The following is a 24,186-nucleotide window of genomic DNA, read 5'->3' on the forward strand; positions in this document are numbered from 1 at the left end:
TGCACCCCATGGGGAGAATGCTGCACAGGCCTTGGCTGACAGAGGCACTGCAGACCTCCAGCCACGCCAGAAAAGCCACACCTCAAACTGTGAAGACAGAAAAAGAGGTAAAAGCTGAACAGATTGCCCAGTATTTCAAAATGTGTGGAGCTGTGCAGTGTAAAATGAACAAAAAACAAATACACAAAATGTTCAGAGTAGCAGCCCAGAATGGAGGACTTAAAAAAAAATAAAATAAAAAAGCCCTTAAATTTTCAAAGCAAATTTTGTGAGGATTACATTCTGTGTGTTTTTCCATGTTGTAAATGGCACTTCCTGATGAGATATCTTGTCAGTGTGGATAGTGAGCCCTAACCAATGTGATGCCATGGCCCTCAGACAGAGCTGCAGCTCAAATCATGCACCAGAGACACCTCCTTCCCCATGTATTTGAAAGGATCTTATATCAGATATTTTCAATAAATAAACCAACCCTTCCCTAACCTGTAACATAAACCAACACACTGCAGTGCAGCCTATCCCCACGGAAACGTGGTGACCCACACTCTAACACTGTAATCTAATCCTTGAACTAAAGACAGTTTGATGCCTTTACAAATCCATATGTTTTCTAATACCACCATTGCTGTCAGCAGACTACAGGAGCGCCTCTTTGAAGATGGAAGGAAAATGACAAAGCACATCATTGTGAAGGCAATTATATGCTGCAGTAACCATTTTACAATGGCCCATATGGGCTGTATTTCAACAACGCAATTTCCAAATCTGCCTTAGCAAACATAGATCTCCGTCCCAATCCCAGGTAGATTTTGCAAAACAAAATAAGACTGCAGCCAGAACAAATCGAAAATATGGATAACAGATGTAAAAATATGCCAACAAGGACACCAGAGCAATTTTTTGTCAGAGTACCAAACAAAGAGAGCAGCCACAGCAGACCTCACGAGGCCATTCACAGCAAAGCTGCCCATTCAAGGGACTTAAGAGACCTGGGTTTATCAGAATCTGATTATACACTCGTGTGCTCCCCTATGCAGCTGCCCAATTCACTGCTCCAGTCACCAGCCCATCCAGCTCCCCAGGGACCACAGGGCAGGGGAGCTGCAATCCCAGTTTAGAAGCTAAAATCAGACATGAACCAAGGCTGTGCACACTCACTCCAAATCCTCTCTGACATCCAGGATCAGGGCCTAAATAAAAGGAAACAAGGGGGGAAAAAAAAACACCAACCAAAAAATCCACAAAAATCTCTGTTGTCCTTACCCTTGTGATAGCAGTTTCACTGCTCTGTTTACCCTGCTGCCTGAGCTCTGCTGTGGCAGCTGGGGCCATGCACCAGCCCAGCACCACTGCCAGCAGCCCCAGGGCTCTTCTCTGCCTGGTTCCTTAGGAGGCAGAGCAGTGAAACTGCAGCTCCAGCCCAAAATCTCTCCCGCCTGTTGATGGAGAAGCAGGAGCCAGGGCTGAGGAGCAGCCTTCACGGGGCAAAATTATGCAAAAGCTGTACTCTAGTGAAAAAGGGGTTTAATTGTGCTTCTTTGCAGTAGTGCTCTGCAGTGATCCATTGCTTTGGAAGGCTCTGAAATGGGTACCTGCTTTGGGATATCTCTGTGCCAGTGCCACAGTTTTCTAGGAGCTCTGGGGCCACACACTGGCCCTACAGGCAGGACACCAGTTGGACAGTCCTGCATATATTAGATGCAGCAATAAAGACAGGAACAGACAGAAGTGAAATAGTAATAAAAATGCCTTAAGCTGCCTATAACAAAGACAAGGATGGTAAAGGTGAAAACTTACAAGTTCGTTGCTAATTCATTAACAACAAACCCTCTGCATCAAATATCTCACATTTCAATGCCAAGGGCAACAAGCAAAGGAACACATGCACAGCATGGAGCAAAAAATCACCAACACAAGGGAAACATGGAACTGGGTATTCAGTAGCCAGGTCCTGCCAAGTGCATGATCCAGTTCTTGTCATTGTTAGCTCCTCCAAATGATCTAGTGAATCTGGGCAAAAGCATTTCAAAGACTTTAATCCATGTGAAATATTACTTCCTGGAACCGGAAATTCAATCCCCAGCAATGAAAACAAAAGCACACTCATAAATGCACCTTTCAACTCAGCCAATATAGCCATATTTAGGCTCATGCTCTCTCAAAAAAAATCCTTTACTCATTAATATAGAGTAAACTCGAAATGATTGCTATAATTGCAGCTAAAAAATTAATCATGTTTTGAGATAAATGCAGATAAAAGCATGTTTTACTAATTATCTTTTGAAGCTTTCGCTCATGAAAGATTAAAGGTGGAAGAAAAGTTGTTGAAATATTGAAGACAAAAAAATCCTACCGTTTGAAATCACTTTGAAGCCATGTACCTCATACGAGTGATCCTTAATGTCCAGATGTACTAAAAAAAGAGTATCTTTAATTCAGAAGTCTAACAAAACATGCCAATTGGAGTTTTTATGCTGTCGGCTCTCTGGAAACTAGTGCATTTAGCAGCCCCTGCTCTGCAGAACTCCAGCCCATAGTGGGATTTTCTTGTGGTTCATCCCTGACTGGGACAAAAAACTTCAAGCCCAAATTCAAAATCGAGTACAAGAATTTCGGGCTTCATTGAGCTGTCCAGAGCTCACATAGTATTGACCTACTAATAACTAGTTTTACACACCCAAGTAACCATCTCAGGAATCCACAAAAGGTGGATTTTCCCACTCAGGGAGGAGCAGCTGGAGGCACAGATACCAGGATTTTAACAGAAAACTCTCATCACCAGCCACGGGGTTTGTTTCTGTCCCCAGGCCACTTAAAGGAATTTAGGTTATCTGGGGTGAAAATTACCCAAAATCAAGGCTGGCATTTCCATTCACAGCCCTGGAACTAACAAGGCAAATAATTCCCTTCTTGCTCCTTCCCACCAGCCTATTTGACATCAGCAGTTTGCAGATGGAGCGTTAATTAGGAGAGCAGATCTATTGATCACAGCCTGAAATGGATGTCCACAACTCCACTGGAAATGTTTTAGGCTTCTGCAAATTGAAACAACTTGAAAAATACTCTTAAGTAAAACTCCTAAGCAACTTTATAGTTATTTCACAGACCTAGTAACGATTTCCATCAGATCTGAATTGGTGCAAAACTATAAATCTTAGATGTTTGCACCTGCAGCCTGACAAGAACCAAAGCCTGTTGTTACAGGGCAGTTTTCAAAAGCATTGAACTGTGCTCAAAAGCTGCAGAGTGTCAACGTCAAGGACTCTTCAGTGCTCTGGAGTTTCAAGAGTCAGGGCAGATGTGAAATGGAGCAGCTGACACCTCTTTGCTAAGGGAAGGGTCCCAGTGTAAAGAACATTGTTCCCCATCAGCCCTCTGTGCTGTATTTCTCCTTGCTCCTTTCCCCTCACCCTGTAGCCTTTAACTCCTCTGCTCATCACAAAGCACGGTGACACCAAATTATTAAATTCTACCCCTGCTACAAACCTGAGCAGGGCTAGGTAAATGATTAAATAGTTGGGTTTTTCATAACCACACATCCAAGGAAATTTGCCAATGTCTTTTTATTTGCATATCTGGCAGACTGCCCCAGACAACTAATACATAAGTGACAGCGTACAGGTGTATTAGTTTAGAGTTTGCCTTTAATCTAGAGGTGTCAATTTGCTTCTGTTTTAATTACATCCATCTTGATATGTTATTACAACCTCATGAAACTTCTTCATTATGTGAATAGCTATAAATACATACACATGACAAACAGTTGTTATAAATTTTCTGGTTCAGCAGTGGAGGCACAATATCTTAGCCCACACATCATGCTCATTTAAAATTGCAGTTCTTCCTCTCCCCTCTACCTCACTCCATTCCCTTCCTTCTCTTTTCTTTCATCCAATACCAAAATATTTTCCTCCCTGCACTTAATGGATTCTCTAATATTTACTAGTAGCAGCATCCCAATACAAATACTCTCAGCTATACAAATACTCTCAGCTTAGGGAGCTGTTTCAGCCCATGTGTGTCCTGGGCTGTGCCTCTGTGAGATGTCTGTCATTAGGCAAATATAAGGAGATTGCACTGAGGCTTTATAAATGTACAAAGATCCACTTTTGTAGCTACATAATTCACTGAGTTTTTCAATACACATTCTGAGGTTGAAAACTTGGTTAATCCATCCACCAGATGTATCTTTATGATCCCAGAACTCATTAAAATTTACTTTTTTTCCCTCTTTTTTAAAAAGTCCAGCAGACTCAGCTGTTGAGCCACATTAATTGCATTTTTATTATTTTTTTTCCATAGTTAAAATGACGAATGCTAGCAGAGTCACTGCCTACAAGCACAATAGCCAGACAGTAAAAATTAGTAGGACTTCTAATCGTTCAGTAATATTCAAATCCCATAAAATTAAGAGAGGCAATTTAGTCCTCTCAAAACAGATGGTTTTGATTGTCAGTATTTATTTTGAATTTTCTTTAAGGGGAGAAAAGAGAGGGGAAAAGACACAAGTTCACACCAAAAAGATTCTATCCAAGGGTCAAAGTGCCCTTGACATGCATTAAACTCCACAACACCAACACAGTCACAACATAAATCGTCCCCAACAGCAGCACTTCTTCCTTTGCCTTCTTACCACACAGACCCCTCAGAGGTCAAAAACTACTTTCACTGCCTCAGCCCTTCATCAGTGCCCTGTCTGATGGATGTCACACCGTGCCAGCCATTCCAGACAACCTGGAGAGGATGTGTTACCCAGCTCCTGCAACAGCAGCACCTCCCAGCTCCTTCCCCTGGGCATTCTGGAAGATGGGCAACAGATCCCAGTTTCTGGAGGACCCCTGGAAGACACTTATGGTACCCTCTGGAGGTGTGTGAATGTGCAGGAGACAAGGGGAAGGTGACAGGAGTCATCAGGAGCCAGGTGAAGAACAAAGCCCCATCCCTGGCAATAAGTCAGGTCCTTTGACCACCTCTCCACCATTCCCACCACCCTGTAAACAAGAAGACAGGTCCTTCAGCCACCCATCCTTTATTTACACCTTCCACAGAAGGAGATGTCTCAGAAAGCAAACAAACAAAAGAAATGAACCAGATTCTCAGACTGAAAGGTCTCGGGTCACTCAGGACTTCCAGAGAGAAAATAAACAAAAATCAGTGCCAAGAGCAATTATCACCATGTTTGTAAATCATCTCAGTCTCAGAAATAGGAAATGGTGTGCAAACAACAAAACATGGGCTGTCAGAATTTGCCAGGAGGGAGACGTTTCACCACACGGGTTTTGTACCCTGCTCTCCTGCACACAAGAGCCACCCAAGTGCAGTCCTGGAGAAGTCAGTGGCAACAATTTCTGTCTCATTGGTTCCACTTCACAGGCAAAGTGACTAAAATGCCTTTACTACACCAGGAGGGTGAGTTAGGAGCATCTGTAGGACACTCTAGAGCAACCAGCAAGAGGGTCCCCAAGAATGGGTCACCTGGGACATGCTAACCCATGCCTGCACCTAAGGAAACAGGCAACAGTGGCTCTGGATTTCACTGACAGGTAGAGGGTACCTGCACCAGGTATTATCACGGTTACACACTCTCCTCTAAAGCATTGCTCCTCTCACAGTCAGCCTGTGACAGAAAAAGGCTTCTCACAAACTTTCATGAATTTAGTCTGAATCTGACCACGACTTAATTTCATGGGAGTGTAACACATGTTTTAAGGTCTGATACAACTGTTGGCATTACTCCACAACACACAAGTCCCTGTGAAGAGTTTCAGCCACCCAAACATCAATCTAACCTAGAACCTTCTGGTGCCTACCTTTATCTGCCTCTGGTGTTCACTGTCATCCTGCACCATCCACAAACCTGCTCCAGGTGGCTTCACACAAATGATGCTCAGCACAGGGCTTGTCCCAAAGGCTGAAAATGTTTGCCTCTTTTCATGAGCTCTTCCAACAAAGGAAAAGTCCAGGCCTGTGTCTGGATGGGGAGGACAGGTTGACAGTAGTTTTATTCTCAAACTATTAAGTCTCCTTTAGTACCAAATAAAATTATGAAAAGAGACAATTTGTAAGAGCACTAATTGTAGAGGAAAAGAAACTTCCACTTTAGGAAGCTGGCTAACATGTCAGACAGATTAAAGGGCAATCATTCCTGTAAAGAACACTGAGCTGAACTCCTGCATGGCTCTCAGTAACTATTCCTATGTGGAGTTGGTATATTAATATATCAATCCTATCAGCAATATGTGCATCAGCCAGCATTACACAATCACAAGTTCAGCCAGCCAGGAACTCGGGCACATCAAATATCAGCACACCTCTACACTTTCCCCATGTCTTTGTCTCAGGACATTTTAAAAACAGCAGGACTGAGATGCACACCAAATACCAAGTACATTCACATGGAGCATGATCAAATTACACCTCAGAGTAGAACCTCACAAACAGAAGAGTATGTGCAGAGCCAAGGGAAAATCCACTTCTTTTGCTGATTTATTCCACCACTACTGCATAGAGGGAGACAGAACCAAAACTCCTGCCTATCATATTTACCAGACTGAAGACACAGAACCTTTTGGTTCAAACCTTCTCTCTCCACCACATGAGTGTGTGAACTTCCATGGCAGTGTTGCCAAGATACAAGGAGAAAAATCTCAAGACATTAAGGTAACACACTATTTAAAGGCAAATAGTACAGCAGAGCTGAGCTGGGGATCTGACAAATTGCCACTGCACGTTCTGCTGTTACAGCAAAACAAATCCCTACCTGCATTAGCCATTCCTCATTACTTACAAAGTGGATTTTCATATCCATTTTACAACAAAGGAGTTTAGAGGACTATGATGTTCTGAAGTGGTCTTCACCATGGCTTGGCATCGAGTCAAAACGACAACAAACTGACTATACAAAAAATGCACGCAGCTGGTAATTTGTGGCACATACAGAGCCAAACCCCAACAAGAACACAAGATACTGAACTGATAAATTATAAGGACGATGTACAAAAAGACAGAGAAATGTTGGAAGCATTTTTCTCTTGCAGAACCAAGGCAACACTGCAGTTCAAGTGCAGGAAAACTGAGAGTTAAACATTTCCACATTTCAGCCTGCAACTTCCTAACTCCATTACCTTTTTATTAATTGCATTTGAGACTTCACTAAACTTGAGCTTGGGCTATTTTTAAAACCTATCTGACTCAACTTATTGTTGCTCAGAACAAAGATTAAACTTCTAATTTAGCTGCAGATAATTACAAGGCTGCAGGTCAGACCCCCAGTGTAATGTGGTAGGGTGTCCCAGTCAAACTGATAGGTGTTCAAAAAAAACCCAAAAAACAATAGTAGCAGAGCTGGGGGAAAGAAGGGATCACCTTCAGTGAGAGAGGAATCTTTCTGCCTTCCTCCCACCTGAAGTTACTGGGATTAATGGCTCCTTAAGTAGGGACAGATTTGGTTGAGTGTCTCCCCTTGGTACTGACAGCAGGGCTCTCACCAAGGAGCATTTTTGTACACAGCAATGGATCTTTCCTGAAACTCCCACTTTTGGTAACAACATCCCCCTCTAGTCCTCTGTGTTCCCATACAGTCCCTGCTATTTCTCTATTGATCTCAGTGTTGTAAGTCAATCTTTCAATTACTCAGACACTTGATATCTTTTCTGACAATTTTTTTTTGCCTTTCCCTAATGATCATTTTCCTTCCAAGTTCCTGATCCTTTACCCTTATTTTATAAATCATAGAATCATATAACTGTTTGGGTTGGAAAAGGTCTCTAAGATCAGAGAGTCCAACCATTAACTCAGCCCAGCCAGCCTCACTGCTAACCATGTGTCCAAGTGCCACATCTATGCTTCTTTTAACTCTCTCCAGGGATGGTGACTCTGGATTTTACACTCCTTCAATGCCAGCAAAGGGCCCAGATATTTAATCAGAAAGGGCTTACTTACACCCCTAAATAGCAGGGAAAAAAGATGCCAAGATAAGGGAGGACAAGGGTGTCTTTTGTCTTTTGATGTGCAGCATATTTCTCATTAATGCTAATCTTAAAGAGCAGTGCTAGTGGAGATTAACTGAATCACATTCATCTAAAAGAACTTGTCCTTATAGTTTAAACTCTTCCTTCTTCAACTCAAGGCCGTTGTGCCTCCTACTACCACCTATGGGAATGGCAAAAATCCCCACCTTCATTACATGGTTACCTTCAGGAGCTTAAAAGAATATTTATGCAACAATTTCAATCCTTGGTCATTATCTGCCTGAAGAGACAGCTTCACCTCTCCAACAGCTACTGAAATCAGCTGGAGACAAGAGTGCCTCACCTCCCAGAAAGGTACCAGGGTTTTCAAAATAATTTAAAACTATTTTAAAGTATTCAGGTACCCAAATGATAGCAACAAATGTTTCAAACATCACCCTAGACATTCCTTTTGTGGAACACGCATCCTGCTGTTTTCAGTCCCACTTTCAGTTTGAGTTGCTGCTTTTTCAGGTCTTTCATCAAGATAGTCAGCTGCTCTATCAAGGTTGTCTCAAAATTTAATCTCAGGTCAGTTTACTGTTTCCTCTAAATACGCAGTGAAAATAATAAACACATCACTTTGTGTGATATCCCAGTGTCACACAAAGCTTAATGCCTCCCCTCATCCCCAGATATCTTCATTTAGTTACTCCCTTCTTTTCTCAGCTGGCCTAAATCTGCAGACTTGCATGTGCAAACAGAGACTGGGACAAATACCTAAGCATCTAAGCAGTCAATAAACACAAGAAGGGCCACCAAGATTTGCTGACAGCACTAAACAAACACCTGATGTTATGATGCTGCTGTGGTAAGGCAGGAAGATCAAATTCCTTTTGAAATATGAAGGGATAGAGACAAGGCAGAACAAACTTGCTTGAAATCTCAGAGAAATTTAAGCAAACAGGCTAATCAGGCCAGCTAGAAGACTGGTGAGAAGAGAATGATTTGGGGAGGAAAAGCACACAGCAAGCCAGCCATTCTGGTGACCAGCTCAAAGCTCCTGCTGTCACACAGCCAAGCTATTTCTATTTTCAGTGGGCCATGCTAGAGATGAGTATCACACACCAGTTATTAAAGCAAATTCTTGCATTCAGATGCATACACAGAGCCACACTGTCAGTGCACACAGACACACAACTGAGACCACAGGATCTTCAAAACCTTCCTGCTACTTGTACATTTTGTTTCTGTAGTGTCTTTATTTTAAAGTCCAGATCAGCTGTTAAGCTTTACTCCATCTAGTCTCATGCTATCTGTGCAACTTGTGAAAGTGCTGCAGCTAACATCTGCCCAAACCACACAAACACCGTGGAACAATTGCTTTAAAATTATTTACACTAGGTGGATGGAATCATCTGACATAGAATTTGAAGCTCATTAAACAGCTCCTTGACAAATATTTGTCAGCATTTCTCATTTGTAATTAATTATATTGGGCTTTACCTAACGATAATTTAGCATGGTCTCAAAACAGACTAATGCCTGCGTGCTGAACAGAAATTAGCTCAGCAAATGCACAGTGAGAACTTGTGACAGTTTTATGAAACAAGAATCCCCATTTAAATGCGAGTCCCTAGCTTCCCACCCCACTTCTATCTATGCTTTATAAATATCTGTGTCCCATTTCAGGCTTGTCAGATGAGCTGCCTCAGTTGAAGCTAAACAAACATCCGCAGAAAAAACTCATTACCTTACTCAGTGTTCAGAAAACCTGAAACCAACTGCTTACTCCATAGGGATGGCCAGAGCTGACTCAGGAAACATAAAGTACTTCCCAGGCTTTAAGCCATCTTAACATTCAGGTCAGATTTCCTTTCTCATCACAGCAAACTATCTTCACCACGGCACGTCAACAGCCATGTCACGTCAGTCTCCTGCCCGGACACCTCTGCATCAGGGGGTAGGAGAGAGACAAACATCTTCCTGAAATCTCACCAGAGAGCCCTGCAGAAGCCTTGCCACTGCCAGAGAACATCATGGAGAAAGTCACTCCAACGGATTGATTTATCACATTCTGAGAAATGACCCTTCCCTGTCAAACTGGTGTCTAAAATGCCCACCTGGGTTTGGAGAACCTCATGCTATTATTGCTGGTAACAAACACACCAGCAGTGCAGCACAGGCTCCTCCAAGCTGGGAAAAGCACTCAGCTTGACAAGCCACCAGTCACACTAACACCAGTACAGAGTGTCTGTGCCTTCCTGCTTTTCCAGGCTGGGACATTTAGGGAGGTCAGGGCAGCAACTACTGAGTGAGAAACTACTCTGGATAGAACCACAGAGCTCGCTGCTGTCAGTCCCAGCAGGCCACTCACGGGAGAATGTAGTGAATGATATCAAATTTTAGGACCACATCTCAGCTGCTTTACTACAGATTAAGGGCAGGTTTCTGAAGGCCAAGGCTCCAAACTGCTCCCCACTGTAGGGGACAGGCCCATATTGCACACAGCTACATTGAAGCCTTGCAAGGTCAGGCAAGGATCAGTCCAGCCACATCTGCAGTGACACTGGAATTGCTCAACTGTCACTCCAAGAAGGAAAAAATCCACAATCAGATCCCCTTGTCTTCATTTAACTCCCTCTTCCTGTGTATTCCCCACACAAACATTAGAGACATCAAGGTACAGGGTGCCATCAATACAGAGACAGATAACCAGAAGCACATGGCCTCTATTTCAACACCAAACAATTTATATTTGAGAAGTATGAGAAGGCTACTGACACCTGGACAAAAAAGCAGTTCCCAGAGTGGGAGCTGGTTAAAGTTTTGTTTCAAAGGACGAGAACTTTTATCAACATAACCATAACAGATTGGATGACTCCTGAAGTTAGAGTGCCATGGGACCTGTGTTCTTGTGCAGTAACTGTGTCCCTTTGCCATCTACAAGCTCCTCATGACATGGTATTTTGCACAAGTTGGGCTTTTTCAGTCCCCCCAACAAAAAGCAAAAGCATTTAGTAAAAGACAGGTGAAATCAAGCTGTGTGGAAGTTCTTGCTCCTTTCTTTTGCAACTTGATATATATATTAAAGTCCTGGGGTGACACCTCACACCCAGCCAACCCACACCCCTACAGCTGCAAGGATGTCCCCAGGAGCAAGAGCTCAGCCTTGTCCCTCCATGGTGGCTGTCCCCTCCTGTATGAGCCACCACCCACTACTTCTAAACCGTGGGCTTAGATCCTCCAGTGGGTGAAACGTTCTGCACTTTCCCTCTCAGTTTTTCACACCAGGCAGACAAAACACCATCTCTGCACCCTTTCAGCTGTGCTGAGCCCGAGAAAAGGCTGAAGTTCCAGCACAAGGCAGGGGCTCAGAAAGTTCTGTCTACACTCTGGGCACAATGTCTTCTGGAACCTTGGAAACATCTCCATGGCCTCCAACAAGCTGGAGGCAGAACCCACAACATGAGGTGTGTGCATACCAGGACACCTCTGCACAGCACCCAAAGCCTCGTGACTCAACTGACACACATTAACACCTGACCATCTCACCGAGGCTGAGGTATCTTACTCCACCAGCCACTCACAACCTCCTCACCAACACCAGAGTCACTATAAAAAACTCCAGGCTGCTACATGCAACACACAGAGCAATTCCTGCCACACTGGGCTTGTGCCTCAGACACCTTCATCTCCCTCTGATGTTCAGAAACAACTTTCTCAACGCACACATGGAGCTGCAGGAAAAAGCACCTAACAATGATTTTGTGACATTATTTCTTAACGCTGCATGAAATCGTTAGGTCAAAACGTGCCACCTATCACATGAACATTAAAAGTATGTCAAGTCTCAGTGTGCAAGCTATTGTTTTATCTGAGCGTGATACTAGCTGGCAGAACTGGGTAATGTAGCTGTGCTCCTTTTTAGTGATACAGGATTACAAGAGGATGCAAGTAGTAGCCATGGTTGGCTTGGCAAAGAGAAGAGAGCACAGCAATTATTTTCAACTTGAAAATAAACAAATAAGAAGTGAAACAGAATAAAGACATTTTCTAAAATGCTCTACCAAGTTCTAAACTTGCTCTTCACTTCGTCTCCAAAAAGGACCACAGCCAAATTCTCGAGTCCTTATTTGCATTAAAATGCTTAATGACACAAACTAGGGCTTTGTTTGAGGAAAAACCGAATTTTGTCCGAAACAGAAGCATATAAATTTCTCTCCTGCCAATAAACACGTATTCACACTTTTGGTCTCTCTGGTTTGAGCAGGGTACTCATGGATGGGCTCACCAGGTGAGAAATGGTGGATAAATTCAGTCTGGACATTACCTCAGCATTTGTTCCTTATTGCTTACACGAGTCTAACACCAACCATGTGGAGGTTTGTTGGAGTGAACAAATCCTCCCTTAATTACACCACAGTAAGTTCTCTTGGAGGCATGGTGTAGATGGATACAGGTGTAACCAAGGACAAAATCTGGCTACAAATCAAAAAATAAAATAAACCAAAAAAACCCCTGGAAAATGCCACTAAGTATTCCTGGCTAAACATTTAAACATCTTAAAAGCTACACAGTTTTTTGTTGTTGTTGTTGTTGTTAAACAATCAGCTTCACCTCCACATTTATTTTGACAGTTCATCATCGTTCCAGTTGTGACTCCAGTGCACGTAAACCCAAATAAACCTGCTTTTCACCACAGCAAACTTCTCCTGCTCAGAACTTACAAACAACAAAGCCCTTCAAACACACAGGCTGGAGGTCCCCTTCCATGGCAGCATCCCCAGCCCCGCGATCCTGGCCGGGCTGACAGCGGTTCCACGGCCGCGAGTGGGTGGGTGGGTGGAGAGCGCACGGAGAGCCGAGGCCGGGCCGAGCGGAGAGAGGCGAAGCCCCGCGGGGATTCCCGGGCGTCCCTTCTGTCCGCCCGGCCGGGCCTGGGCTCCGGCAGCCCGTTCCCTCGCCCCGGGGGCCGGCCGGAGCCGCCCAGCGCGGGCCCCACCGGTGACAGGCCGGCGGGAGCGCCCCCCGCCCGCGGCACCGCCGGCACCGACACCCGCGACCGCCCCGCCCGCGGCCCCGCGGACACGAGTGGGCGGCCCCGCCGGGCCACGGCGGCGCGAGAAAAGTTTGATCCGTGGGAGGGGAGGGGAAGGGAAGGGAAGCGCCGCCGGGGGACCGCACAACTCCCCGCTGCCCGCGCCGGGGGGATGCGGGCCGGGGGACGGCCCCGCCGCCCGCCGGGAGCGGCGCGCCGGGCTGCAGGTGTCGGCGGCAGCAGGGAGAAGGGAGGGAGGGCAGCGGGGCACCCCGGGGACCGGGAGGGGGCGGCGGGACCGCCCCCGCGGGCACCCCCGGCGGGCCGGCCCGGGGAGCGGGGTCAGGGCCGGGGGGGGTGTCCGGGGGGGGCGCCGCGGGGGCTCCCCCGCCGCTGCCCCCACACAATGAGGCGCACACAAAGCGCCGCCGCTCCTACCTCCAGCGCCTCGAAAGTGACGAAGCTGGACATCGCGAAACCGTCGATAATGTCCTCTTCGGCCGAGGAGGACTCCCGCCGCTTCCTCCGGGGGGGCCGCGGCCGGGACGGCGGCGGGGGCCCATTGTCTTCCTTCTCCGAGCCCGAGGAGGAGAGCGCGGCGGCCCCGGGGCCGGCGGCCCCTCCGGCGGCACAGCCGCGCCGCCCGCCTTTGGCTCGCCGCTCCCGGTCGCGCTGGGACCGCGATCGCCGCTTCTTCCGAAGCCCGTTGCATCGCGCCGGGCCATCCATGTCTCTCGCCGGCTCTCCCTCTCGCTCTCGTCCCCCCCCGCCCCACCGCAGCCACAAATCCGGCTCCCCCGGCGGAATAACGGGGGAGGGAGGGAGGGAGAGAGGGAAGGAGAAAGGGAGGGAGGAGAGGACAGCAAGGGGGTGGGGGGGATGAAAGAATCCGAGTGCGGTTCCACCACCACCAGCAGCAAGCACCAAATGTAAGAGATTCCTATAAGCGAGCCAAGGAAAGTAATGGCTGATCTCAGGTCGCCTTTGTAAAAAAAAAAAAAAAAAAAAAAAAAAAAAAAAAAAAAAAAAAAAAAGGCACGGAGAGAAAGGAAAAAAAAAAAAAAAAAAAAAAAGCCTCACCAAGCAGGCAATAAATCAGAATAGCGGAATGCTTTGATCAAGGGGCTGGGAGGGCGAGGATCTTCGAAAGAGAGGAAAAAAGGCTGAGAAGAAGGGGGGAAAAAAATAAAGAAAGGAGACCCGCTGGAAGGAGGGAGCTGAGAGTATTTCCTTGCACAAAATTTATTTTCTTTCTTCCTTTCCTCCCCAACTAAAAGAAGTTCCAGGGGGGGAAAAAATATATATGTAGATGTACGGAACTCCCCTTCTGTCTGCGTGTGTGTGTGTGTGTGTGTGTGTGTGCAGGGAAGGGTGCAGCCTTCCCCTCCCCACCAACACGCACTCCTCTCCCCCTCCTCCTTTATCTCCCTGGATCAAACACAATAATAATAATAACGATGCATCCAGATGCAATTTTCTCAGGCACCGACCAGGGATGGACTCGGGAGTGGAGATCAGATCCCAGCCCGGCCCCTCCAAAAACAAAACCAAACAATAAAAAGAAGGAAAAAAAAAAAAAGAAAAAAGAGAAAAAGGGGAGGAAAAAGAGCCCCAAAACCCGCCCACCCACCCCAGCTATTAATACGGATCAATCATGGCAAATTCATCGTATTAATTGTGGCGAGGAGCGGGAGCGGGGGGGGGAGGGGGGGGTGCTGGTGGTGGTGACAATAGATCCGAGCGGAGGGGAGGCGGCCCCCGGGAGCGGCGGCGGCGGCCACAACAACACGGCTGGCAGCCCGGGGGCGCGGCTCGGCGGGCGCGGCTCGGCTGGGCTCGGCCGGGCTCGGCTCGGCGGGCTCGGAGCCGCCCGGGCGGTGCCGGTGCCGGTGCCGGGGGCCGCCCGCCGAGCCCCGCGCGGGGCGGTCGCGGTGTCGCCCCCAGCGGCCGCGCGGCCCCGCGCCGCCCACGTGACCGCCCGCCCCGCCCGCTCCCCGCCCGGCGGCGCGCCAAATGCGGCGCCCCCGCCGCGCGAAATAAGTCTCGGGCATGCGCGGGGGGCCTGCGCGGTGGGGCGGCCGGCACGCGCTGTGGCACCCTGTCACGCCGCCCCCTCACACAGCCCCTTCACCGCCTCTCACACATCGCTCCCCTCACACCGCCCCTCAACACCCCTCACAGTCCGCTCTCTTTACACCGTCCCTCATACACCGCTCCCCTCACACCATCCCTCACACACCGCTCCCCTCACAGCCCCCTCAACACCCCTCACACTCCGCTCCCCTCACACCGCCCCTCAGCACCCCTCACACTCCTCTCCCCTCACACCGCCCCGGCACTGCTCCGTCCCTCCAGCCGGGCAGGGATGTCCCCACGGGAACCGCCTGTGCGTGGAGGGCGCGGAGTGTCCCTCTCTGGGATCATTCCAACCCCAGCAGGACGTGTCCCTGTGTCACTTGCTCCGGGTGGCCGTGCCGTGGCAGAGGGTTGGACTGGGTGATCTCTGGACGTCCCTTCCAAACCCATTCTGTGGTTACACGATTCTGTGTCCAGCCCTTGTCCCCCTGCCCGGTGTCCTTCCCTCACGGCCCGGGGCTGCCTCAGGTGCTCGTCTCTCACGGCCTCGGCTGCTGCGGGCGCTGCCCTGCCCAGCCTTGTGGTGGGTTGTGCTCCTGCTGTCCCTGAGGGGACCCCGCACCCTCTGCCCCGGGATGGCGGCTGTGGCCTTGCCAGGGTGACCCTCCGGCATGACTGGCACGGATGTTGAGGGTGCGAGCAGAACAACTTGTGGCCACCCACCCGCAGCTCACCTGTCCTTGGCTCTGCCCACGCTGTGTGGGGCCTTTCTCCTGTATCAGCCTCGGCTTTGTTGTCTCCTCTCCTCATGTTCCCGGCTCCGTGGTATTAGGGCATATTGCCCGTGTCACCTCAGCACCGACGGGGCTGTGGAACAAACAAAATCACTTTTTAAACTGGTTCTTATGGTCACCCTTCTCACCTGATGATTCTGTCTCTGCCCAAGGGAACCTGCTGAGGGAATGGGCATGGAAGGAGGAGGGTGTGTGGAGCTGTTTGGTCTGGCTTTGGGGAGAAAGCATTAGGAGCAGAGCCCCAGGGGAATTGGGACATTTGTTAGGAAAAGGGCAGAGAAAGAGCAAGGAACAAGATGGGGAAGAAACTGTGAAGTCTCAATATTCAGAGCAGAGAAGAGGGGCTCTGGAAGCACAGCACTGGTTTTCCACCATCTACCAGGTAATCGTGCTATTTGTGTAGTTTGAAGTATGTTGGAGGAGATTGGAAGGGCAGGTAGGAAAAGAGAAATCATTTAATCCTCCTCCACAAAGACCCTTCTGTACAGGAACCAAGTCTGTCTCCTGTAGCTGCTAATCATTCCTCCACTGAGATCCCCAGCAAGGGGAACACACACAGGCTGAGTGTATTTTTCCAATATTCTCCCTCTGGGCTGCTCTGACTCTCGGGGGATGAGGCTCTGCTTGACTGTATAATACATTGTTTACTCTGTACCCTTAGGCCACCAATCGAGTAATATTTTAAATATGTTTTCTATGAGCATTGAGTGATTCTGTGAAATACTAGGAATCGGATACACCTTCTGTCTCCAGAAGGCCAGTGCCACCTTTGCCACCTCTGTGCACACCACATCCCCTGGACAGCACGCAGTGACTTTCAAGCTGGTGTGAGCCAGAAGAGGAGGAAGCACAAAGCTGTTGGTAACCCGAGAGTGTGAGAGCGTGTACCTTACAGAAGGCCATGCTGCTCATTGCAGAGGCACATGGCTAGTTTTTAAACATTCTCAAATATCAACCCAGAGAACATCTCCTAATCTGACCTTAGATCTCCCTGTTCAGATTTTTTTTTTTTTTTTTTTTTCTGTTTAACAAATGCATTTCTCTATCTTTAGGTTCTTTTGTCTCATTGCCTGCCAGTTCTATACAATCTGACTACACAGAAGCTGCACTAGTATTGCTGAAGTGTTACAATTTGTGTGTACAGCAAGCTCAAATATTACAAGACCTCTGTCTTCTGAGAAATATTAAGCTATGCTGTGTCAAACAATTGTTACCTGTTGGGGTTTTTTGAAAAGAACTGTGTAATTTTCAGGGCAAAGTAATTGATTATAGTTTACTGCATATCCATCACCATTAAAGTGACTTAAGAGACCTGTAGTCGGATACATTTCTGCAGACATTCATTGCGTGGCTGAAAGTCTGCTCAGTCTGTTTTCTTCTTGAATGTATGTATGTGGATAACAGACACGATACGTGATTCATTTTGCATTCTTTGTAGAAACAAATCCCCAGACTTGCATGTCTATGGAAAAAAATAAGATTAAAACTTATCCATCTAACTCATCCTCCATTGCGAAACATTTTTGTTTTGTGTAATATTTGTGTCAAGCATTAGAAATCACAGGTCACCTTCTTGGGTACAATACAGGTGAATTATCCCTTTTCTGGGTCTGATCCAGCAGGAGCATTTCCACAAACCTTAATTGATTTGGGAGTATCAGACAGATCCTCAGGAAGTTCTTTCTCCACTGCGCTCTTGCCTCCAGCTGAGTATTTCAAGTCATCCTAGCAGAAAGAATACCACAGACCTCCACGCACATTTGTTCTTGGGCTGCCTGTTAGCTTTCCTCTAGAAATACATCTTGCCTGGCATCTGGTGTGAGAAAACAGCACGCTTTTTTTTTTTTTTTTTTTTTTTTCTTAGGCTCTGGTACCTTGCTGAGTCACTGTTTTTGAGGTTAATGACTAGTGTACTCAACTGGATACTCAGTAATTAACACCCACGGAAAGGGTACTTCTCCAGCATGTAATAACAGACCTATAATCTTCTGATTTGAGGCAGATACCAGAAGCTTTCTGTTCCTAAATGACGAAGACAGAAAGGCTAACACAGACCAAAAGCAACAATTGCAATTTCCATGTCACCATTAGGCATTGGAACAAAATAAAATTTGCAACTGTAAAAACACTAGAAGCCATTTTCTTAGGACTAGCCCCTGGCATACCTAAATGGAAAGGACATTTTGAACTAACTTGAATATCAGGAGATAATTCATTGCTTGAGGAAATGGCAAGAACCTTGCTTCTAGCAAGAGTAACTTGCAATGTGCTTTGGCATTAAGTTCCAAAGATGGAATTTTTAAGTTCAGTCCACACAGGAATATCAGCAGAGGCAAATGTGTCTTTCTGAGGTTATCATCCTTTTAGGAGATGGGTAGTTTAAAATAGCAGAGTGTCTGTCTTGCAGACTATTATTTTTGTTTTAGAAGGAGTTTGATCTGGGAACACAAAAAACCCAAGAGAAATGGGGAAAAGAGCCTTTTTGTTATTGTTTCCACCCTGCTCATACACTGCATTTGTAAGAATAGCAAATAATGAGAACCAAAATTCTAATGCAAAATAAAAGCCAGGGTGATTGTGTGGATGGCAGAGGAATTTAAAACAGTTCCATAAAACTAAACCAATTTTATCCAAATTGTATTGCTTATCAGAAAGGATTGTAGCTAAGGGCTGCACCTGTTAATTTAAAAGGTGTTTTCCTAGAAGGTGGTTGGAAACAGAAACTGTTACAGAAGAAGGAGCAGCCAAAAAGAACCAACAAGGAGGAATAGAAACCTGTGGCCTTTAAAAAACCCAAATAGTTCAAGACTAAAGATAAAGGCAGTACTAAAAGTAGGTAGTTGAAACCCAGGGGCAGGCAGGTTTCCAGAACAACCTTGAGAGAAAATACTCAGAGAAGAGACAATTGTTCCTTTCACAAATGAAGGAACTAACCCAGTCAGTGGAACTCACTGCCACAAGGCAGCTCTGAGGTCCAGAATAATGAGAACTCTCCAAGTAACCAAAACATTGGTTACAGAGTGGCTGAGGGGGATGTACATTTGAATGCCTCAGAACCTGAAACAGTTTCTAAAACAAAGCAGGAGACAGGAGACTGAACTGATGGACCATTAGCCCGATGCAATGTGCCAGGTCAGGGCTGGCATGCACCTGAACTTCTGTTCATTTCTCTGGTGTTTTAGTTCCTGGGTTTTCAACAATGCTGTATCCATCCTCACTGCTACCAGGAGATCAGGGGGCACATGAAAAAGCTGGTAAATTAACTGGTTCTGAAAAAGTTGGAAGTTTGAGTTTTTGTAACTGGTAAAAAGAATTGTGTAATGGGCAGCTATTTCTTAAAAATAACTTAGAGTTCAGAAAGTCTGGGAACTGGGGAGAGGGGTGGAGAAAAAGCTGGATGGCATCAGCAGAAGTACAGGTTTCCCTAGAAAAGATGAAAACCTAATTCATCTATATTTCTTGTTTTTCTAGTTGATTATAATACAACTCTGAAGTATCTATGACTAATTTTATCAGGAGAAAAAAGGAAAAATCAGATCATGCAGGAGATAAGAACTACAGAGTCTTGATTTATTCACTCATGTGGATCTATAGCAATTTACAGCAGGGAGAACATGGTCCCTGGAGAACAGGACAGTCATGAGCAATAAAGCTTTGCATTTTTATCATGTATGGCTGGACAAACTCAAGAATTTTTGTATCCTGCTGGTTCCTTGGGATTTCTTAATAAACACCTTAAGCTGACTAAACCTGTGTTTCTAATTGTCTGAGATTCCTTATCCCACAGCAAGAACATTGGTGAATGGCACCATTCATAAATATAGGGTAAAGCAGGTGTCACTGGGTTTCAGGAAACTTCATTTCAAAACATGGTTCCAAGTTATGTGGATAGAAAAAATACTGTATTGTTTGTGAAACTGTAAAGGATGGTGATAAATGGCAAGATGAGAATTTGTGTCATTGTGGGTGGACTGATCTTCTAGGGTGAAATTCTGACCTCAGTTACATGTAAATGACAAAACTATTATTTTCTTCAGGAAATTCAGATGGCTTTACAATTTGATCATGGGGATTTTTTTTTAATGTGACTGGGAGATTTAGGGGGATATACCTGCCCTTTGGTCCCTTCAAAAATTGTTCACCGAAGTATATTTCTATGTAGGTAGCATATATCTCTGCCCTGAAAATTAGTCAGCTTTTATTACCAGAAAACACCAACTGTTTATAATTTAGTGATGCTGAGTTCAGATTGCACTATTGCATGCTGTACCAGTCCTGCTGATATGTCATCGGAAACAACCAATTTACATCTTTCCTTCTCTCCCACCTTCAACAAAAAGCATGTAAAAGATACACAAGAATGGTCTTTTTCCACCATTTAAAATCAATGTTCAAGAGAAACTATATTTTAGCCCAACACAGGTTATGGTGTAGAGAGAACTACACGAAATTTAATAGCCTGGGTTATCCAGAAGGTCAGACTACCTGATCCTGGTCTTTTCTGGCCTTTTAAGTCTACGAATAAATTAGAAATCTGATCTCTGAAAGTTTTAATTTCAGAGCAGTCTTTGTGAAAAGGGGTGGAGTAGAATCCCTAATGAATTACATCCTCCTCCAACATTCATTTTTCTTCCTGAGAAACGGTTTCTTTTGAAAAACAGTGTTTAGTTCCCCGTCTTCTAAATTACAAAAAATTTATATCCCTTTATGTCTTACACTGTACTGTGTGCCAGCACAGCAATTATTAAAGCATTTTTATTGATATTACACAGCTCTCTATGAAATGTGAATTAAATTTATCATGAAAATTGATTTTTAATGACAACTCAAGTTTACATTTCTGAAGTTCATACCTTTCCACTATTTTTCATTGGCACTAAAATAGTGCAACTACAATATCTTTATTTGTCAGAAATTGATTAGAAAATATCCTGTAGTTTACTCACATTTATCAGTGTGATTCTGCTGATGAAAACAATGAAGTGTTCTGTTGGAGTTCATCTGCAGAGATCAGAATTGAGCTAAGTGGTCCAAATCTGCACACCTGAGTACCTGAAGTCCCTCATCTGCACTTAGGCATTTATAAGACTGTCTTGATTTTTAAAGCTGTCAAATGGGTTCAGCTTTCACTGTAGTTTTATGAGAATTATGGGACACACATCCCTGGAATCAATCTGTCATCCTCTGCCTCTTTTTCCCTACATATTATCTTTCCCTATTACTAACAACATGCTGAAGGTAACTTCTGGATTAGCAGCCTGAACATGTCCGTGGATGCTAACTCAGTTACGCTGCAGGGAATGCTGCTTTGTAATATCTACCTGGAAAGGGAGAGAGAATGTTCTGGGCTTGCTGTTTAACATGTTGTATTGGTGTGTTTTGATGAAAACAGTGGTCTGACACGGGACACGCAGGAGCAGAGTCTGAGATCACAGCATGACTAGGTGTCCTCTGGCCTTAAGTAATCTCAGGACAGAAAAGTACAACGTGAAATCAAATGCAATTATTGACTACTCCAAACAACAGTACAATGACTGAGCCTCAAGTGTGCTTAGTGCTCAGGTAGCTTCCAGAAGGAAATTAGGGCTGTATTAGTGTAAGTTACTGTGGATAAAGCCCTCAGCTTGGCAAAAACATCACTTATATCTCTCCAGAATTGTTGTATTTCTGTAAGACACATCACACAGGGGCTGGGGGGAGGCTTGGGTTGTTTTTCATTGGCTGATGGGGGAAGGATTATTGGTGGCTGTTAAAAAGGATCCTAAGCAAACTTTTACAAGGTCTTCTGTGACTAATAAAACCTGATTCTTCGAAAATGTACTACAACTCAAGTTGTTGTTTAGAGATAATTCTCTTTGATCCAAATGCTTCCATCTGAAGTTCAGTGCAGAGAAAAGAAGAAGGGAGAAGGAAATTTGATGGAAAGTCCCTGAAAGCAGAGGGAGAAGAAAGCAGAGGGAGAAGAAATCTGCAGTTTCTCTCATTTTAACACTCCATGTGCTGAACTTGGGCCCTGAGGAAGTCCCCTGGCCAGTGAGCTTACCTGTGGTGAGATCTGGGAGGAGGACAGTCCTGTCCTGGCTGGTTTGGTACTGACTCATTGGAATCTCTTGTGGAAGGTGACATCAGACACGGTGAGGTTATCTTCTTCTTGGTATAATCTCTGTAACAGTGAACACATGGTCATGTCTGTGAAAGTGCCTAGGAAGAGCCTGTCTATACAAGAGTGCCCTGAGATTCAGGCAAAGGACTTGGATCAGCCTCAGCTGCTTTGACATAGTCTGTAGATATAAAAGGCAGTAAAATCCTTTTCTCTGTGGATTATATTGTGTATTTCCAGCCATTTTTTCACCTCTTCCTGTACTCAGACCCAAGGGTCTGTTCATGAGCAAATGAGTGAGACAAGGGGTGGAGGCTTTTTCTCACAGTCCTGCAAGACGGGGTATGGCTGCTGCATCTACAACAATGCAGCATCTCCCTCCAGGGAGGAATGAACATATTTTCCTGACCTCCCATCTCTTGGGTGTTTAACCTCATTTTTCCCAATCTTTCCACCCTTCTAACTGTGGTCTCTTCCATCTTGTTCCTGACCACTCGACTTTGTTCTGGAGAAAGGGAGATTTGAGCCATCTCTGAAAAAGCAAGTTTGCTTGTAAAGAATAAATCATGACTGACAGCCTTGTATCATAGGACACCAAATCCTTCTAACTATTTGAGATAACTGGAAATCTAAGGCACCTTTAAAAATCCTGGAATGGTTTGGGTTGGAAATGACCATAAAACTCATCTAATTTCACCCTCTGCCATGGCCTGGGACAGTTTCCACTGTCCCAGATTGCTCCAAGCCCCGTCCAACCCAGCCTTTCACACTTCCAGGGATCCAGGGGCAGCCACAGCACCTCTGGGCACCCTGTGCCCAACCTACAGATCTGATAATATTCTGCAGATAGTGTACAAGCAGCCTTGATATTTACAGAACTTCACTGATAATATCTCATTGTTTGCTTGTCCAAATCTAAAATATCCCATCAGCAGACACTGTATATATTCTGTTCTGAGAAGGCAATCCCTTTTTATCTACCACAAATTTGAAAATGCACCATGCTCCTTGAACAAAAATAAAAATAATAATGAGGCAGGCACAAGCAGTATAAATCAATATAGCACTGTTGATGTCAACAGAGCTATGCAAATATATACTCACTGAGGATGACACATAAAATCAAGCCCTAACTTTATATGGAAAAAGATAGAAACTACAGCAGCAGTATTAACCACACTTTTCAGCTATGCTCAAAATGGATTTTGGAATAAGTCATAGTTGTAATAAGTAATTTGAGAGAGTTGTGAATTCTTCTGTGAGCTTGTTGCATCAGGAGACAGAAGAAAAATCAAAGCACAGGATTGCAAGTAATATTCCTCCCTGATATTAACAATAAAACTGTAACAGTTCTTGGTTTTAAATAACAATTCTAACCAGGTTTTGCAGGTTGTTGTAAATTCTGCTCTGCCCCAAAGAGTCAGGATTGCAAAGAACCATAAGAAATGCCACTGCAGGTAAATGATTTGCATCAGCATTGGTCAAGTTTACCATTTTACTGAAAATGCCATTATTGCAGAAATCATTTCTGGCTGCAATGAGCGTTGTGGTCGTACTGCAGGGAAAGTTCCCAGTGAGGGGCTGGGTCACTTGGATAAAGATCCTAAAGACTAAACACTGAACATACCATTATCATTAGTGCATTGCTACTCTTTAGCGGAATATTTTTAGCAGAATAAGATGTTGGACACACACAAAGCTGTGGTGATGACAGAACAATAAATCTTTTCATTAAGCTGCCAGTCCAATACTGGTTTACCAGCACAAGACTTAACCATATGTGTGAAGCCACTCTGTGATCTCATGAGCTCCTCCTGACTCTGAGGTTCTCTACTGTCAGAAGTGACCACAGAAATGGGTAAACAAAGGGTAAACAAAACTAAGAACACAAGAAACTTAATAAATCAACATCTTAGCAATTAATGTGTGCACCTACCCCAGAAGTTCATGTAATAAAACTTGTATGAGTTGAATATCAACCTAGTATTCATTTCACAGATGGAATTATACCTCATGCACATTTTACACAGATAATTACTGAAACATCAAGATCAGTTTGGCTCCCATGTCCTGAAAAGAATAAAAATGAAAATAAATAATTGCTGCAGCAAATTGGAGAAGTATTAAAAGGCTCAAAAAAGTGTTTTGAGTAGTAGACAATTTTAAGTAAAGCTAATAACACATGGCCACTTCATTATTCATTCATGAGGAAAGGCTGAGTTCAGA

At 45.1% G+C, this 24,186-nt stretch overlaps 1 protein-coding gene across 1 annotated transcript in view; it reads right to left on the minus strand.

The window, feature by feature from the left end:
- Positions 1-14,343, minus strand: part of AUTS2 (activator of transcription and developmental regulator AUTS2) — a 768,062-nt gene extending 753,719 nt beyond the window's left edge. The window contains exon 1 of the mRNA XM_083875331.1: positions 13,429-14,343. Coding sequence (XP_083731457.1) covers positions 13,429-13,719 — 291 coding nt within the window. The 5' untranslated portion in view covers positions 13,720-14,343. The remainder of the gene's footprint in view (positions 1-13,428) is intronic.
- Between the last annotated feature and the right edge of the window lie 9,843 nt (positions 14,344-24,186).

This window comes from Zosterops lateralis, assembly GCF_965231275.1.
Source record: "Zosterops lateralis genome assembly, chromosome: 19".
Classification (NCBI taxonomy): Eukaryota; Metazoa; Chordata; class Aves; order Passeriformes; family Zosteropidae; genus Zosterops; species Zosterops lateralis.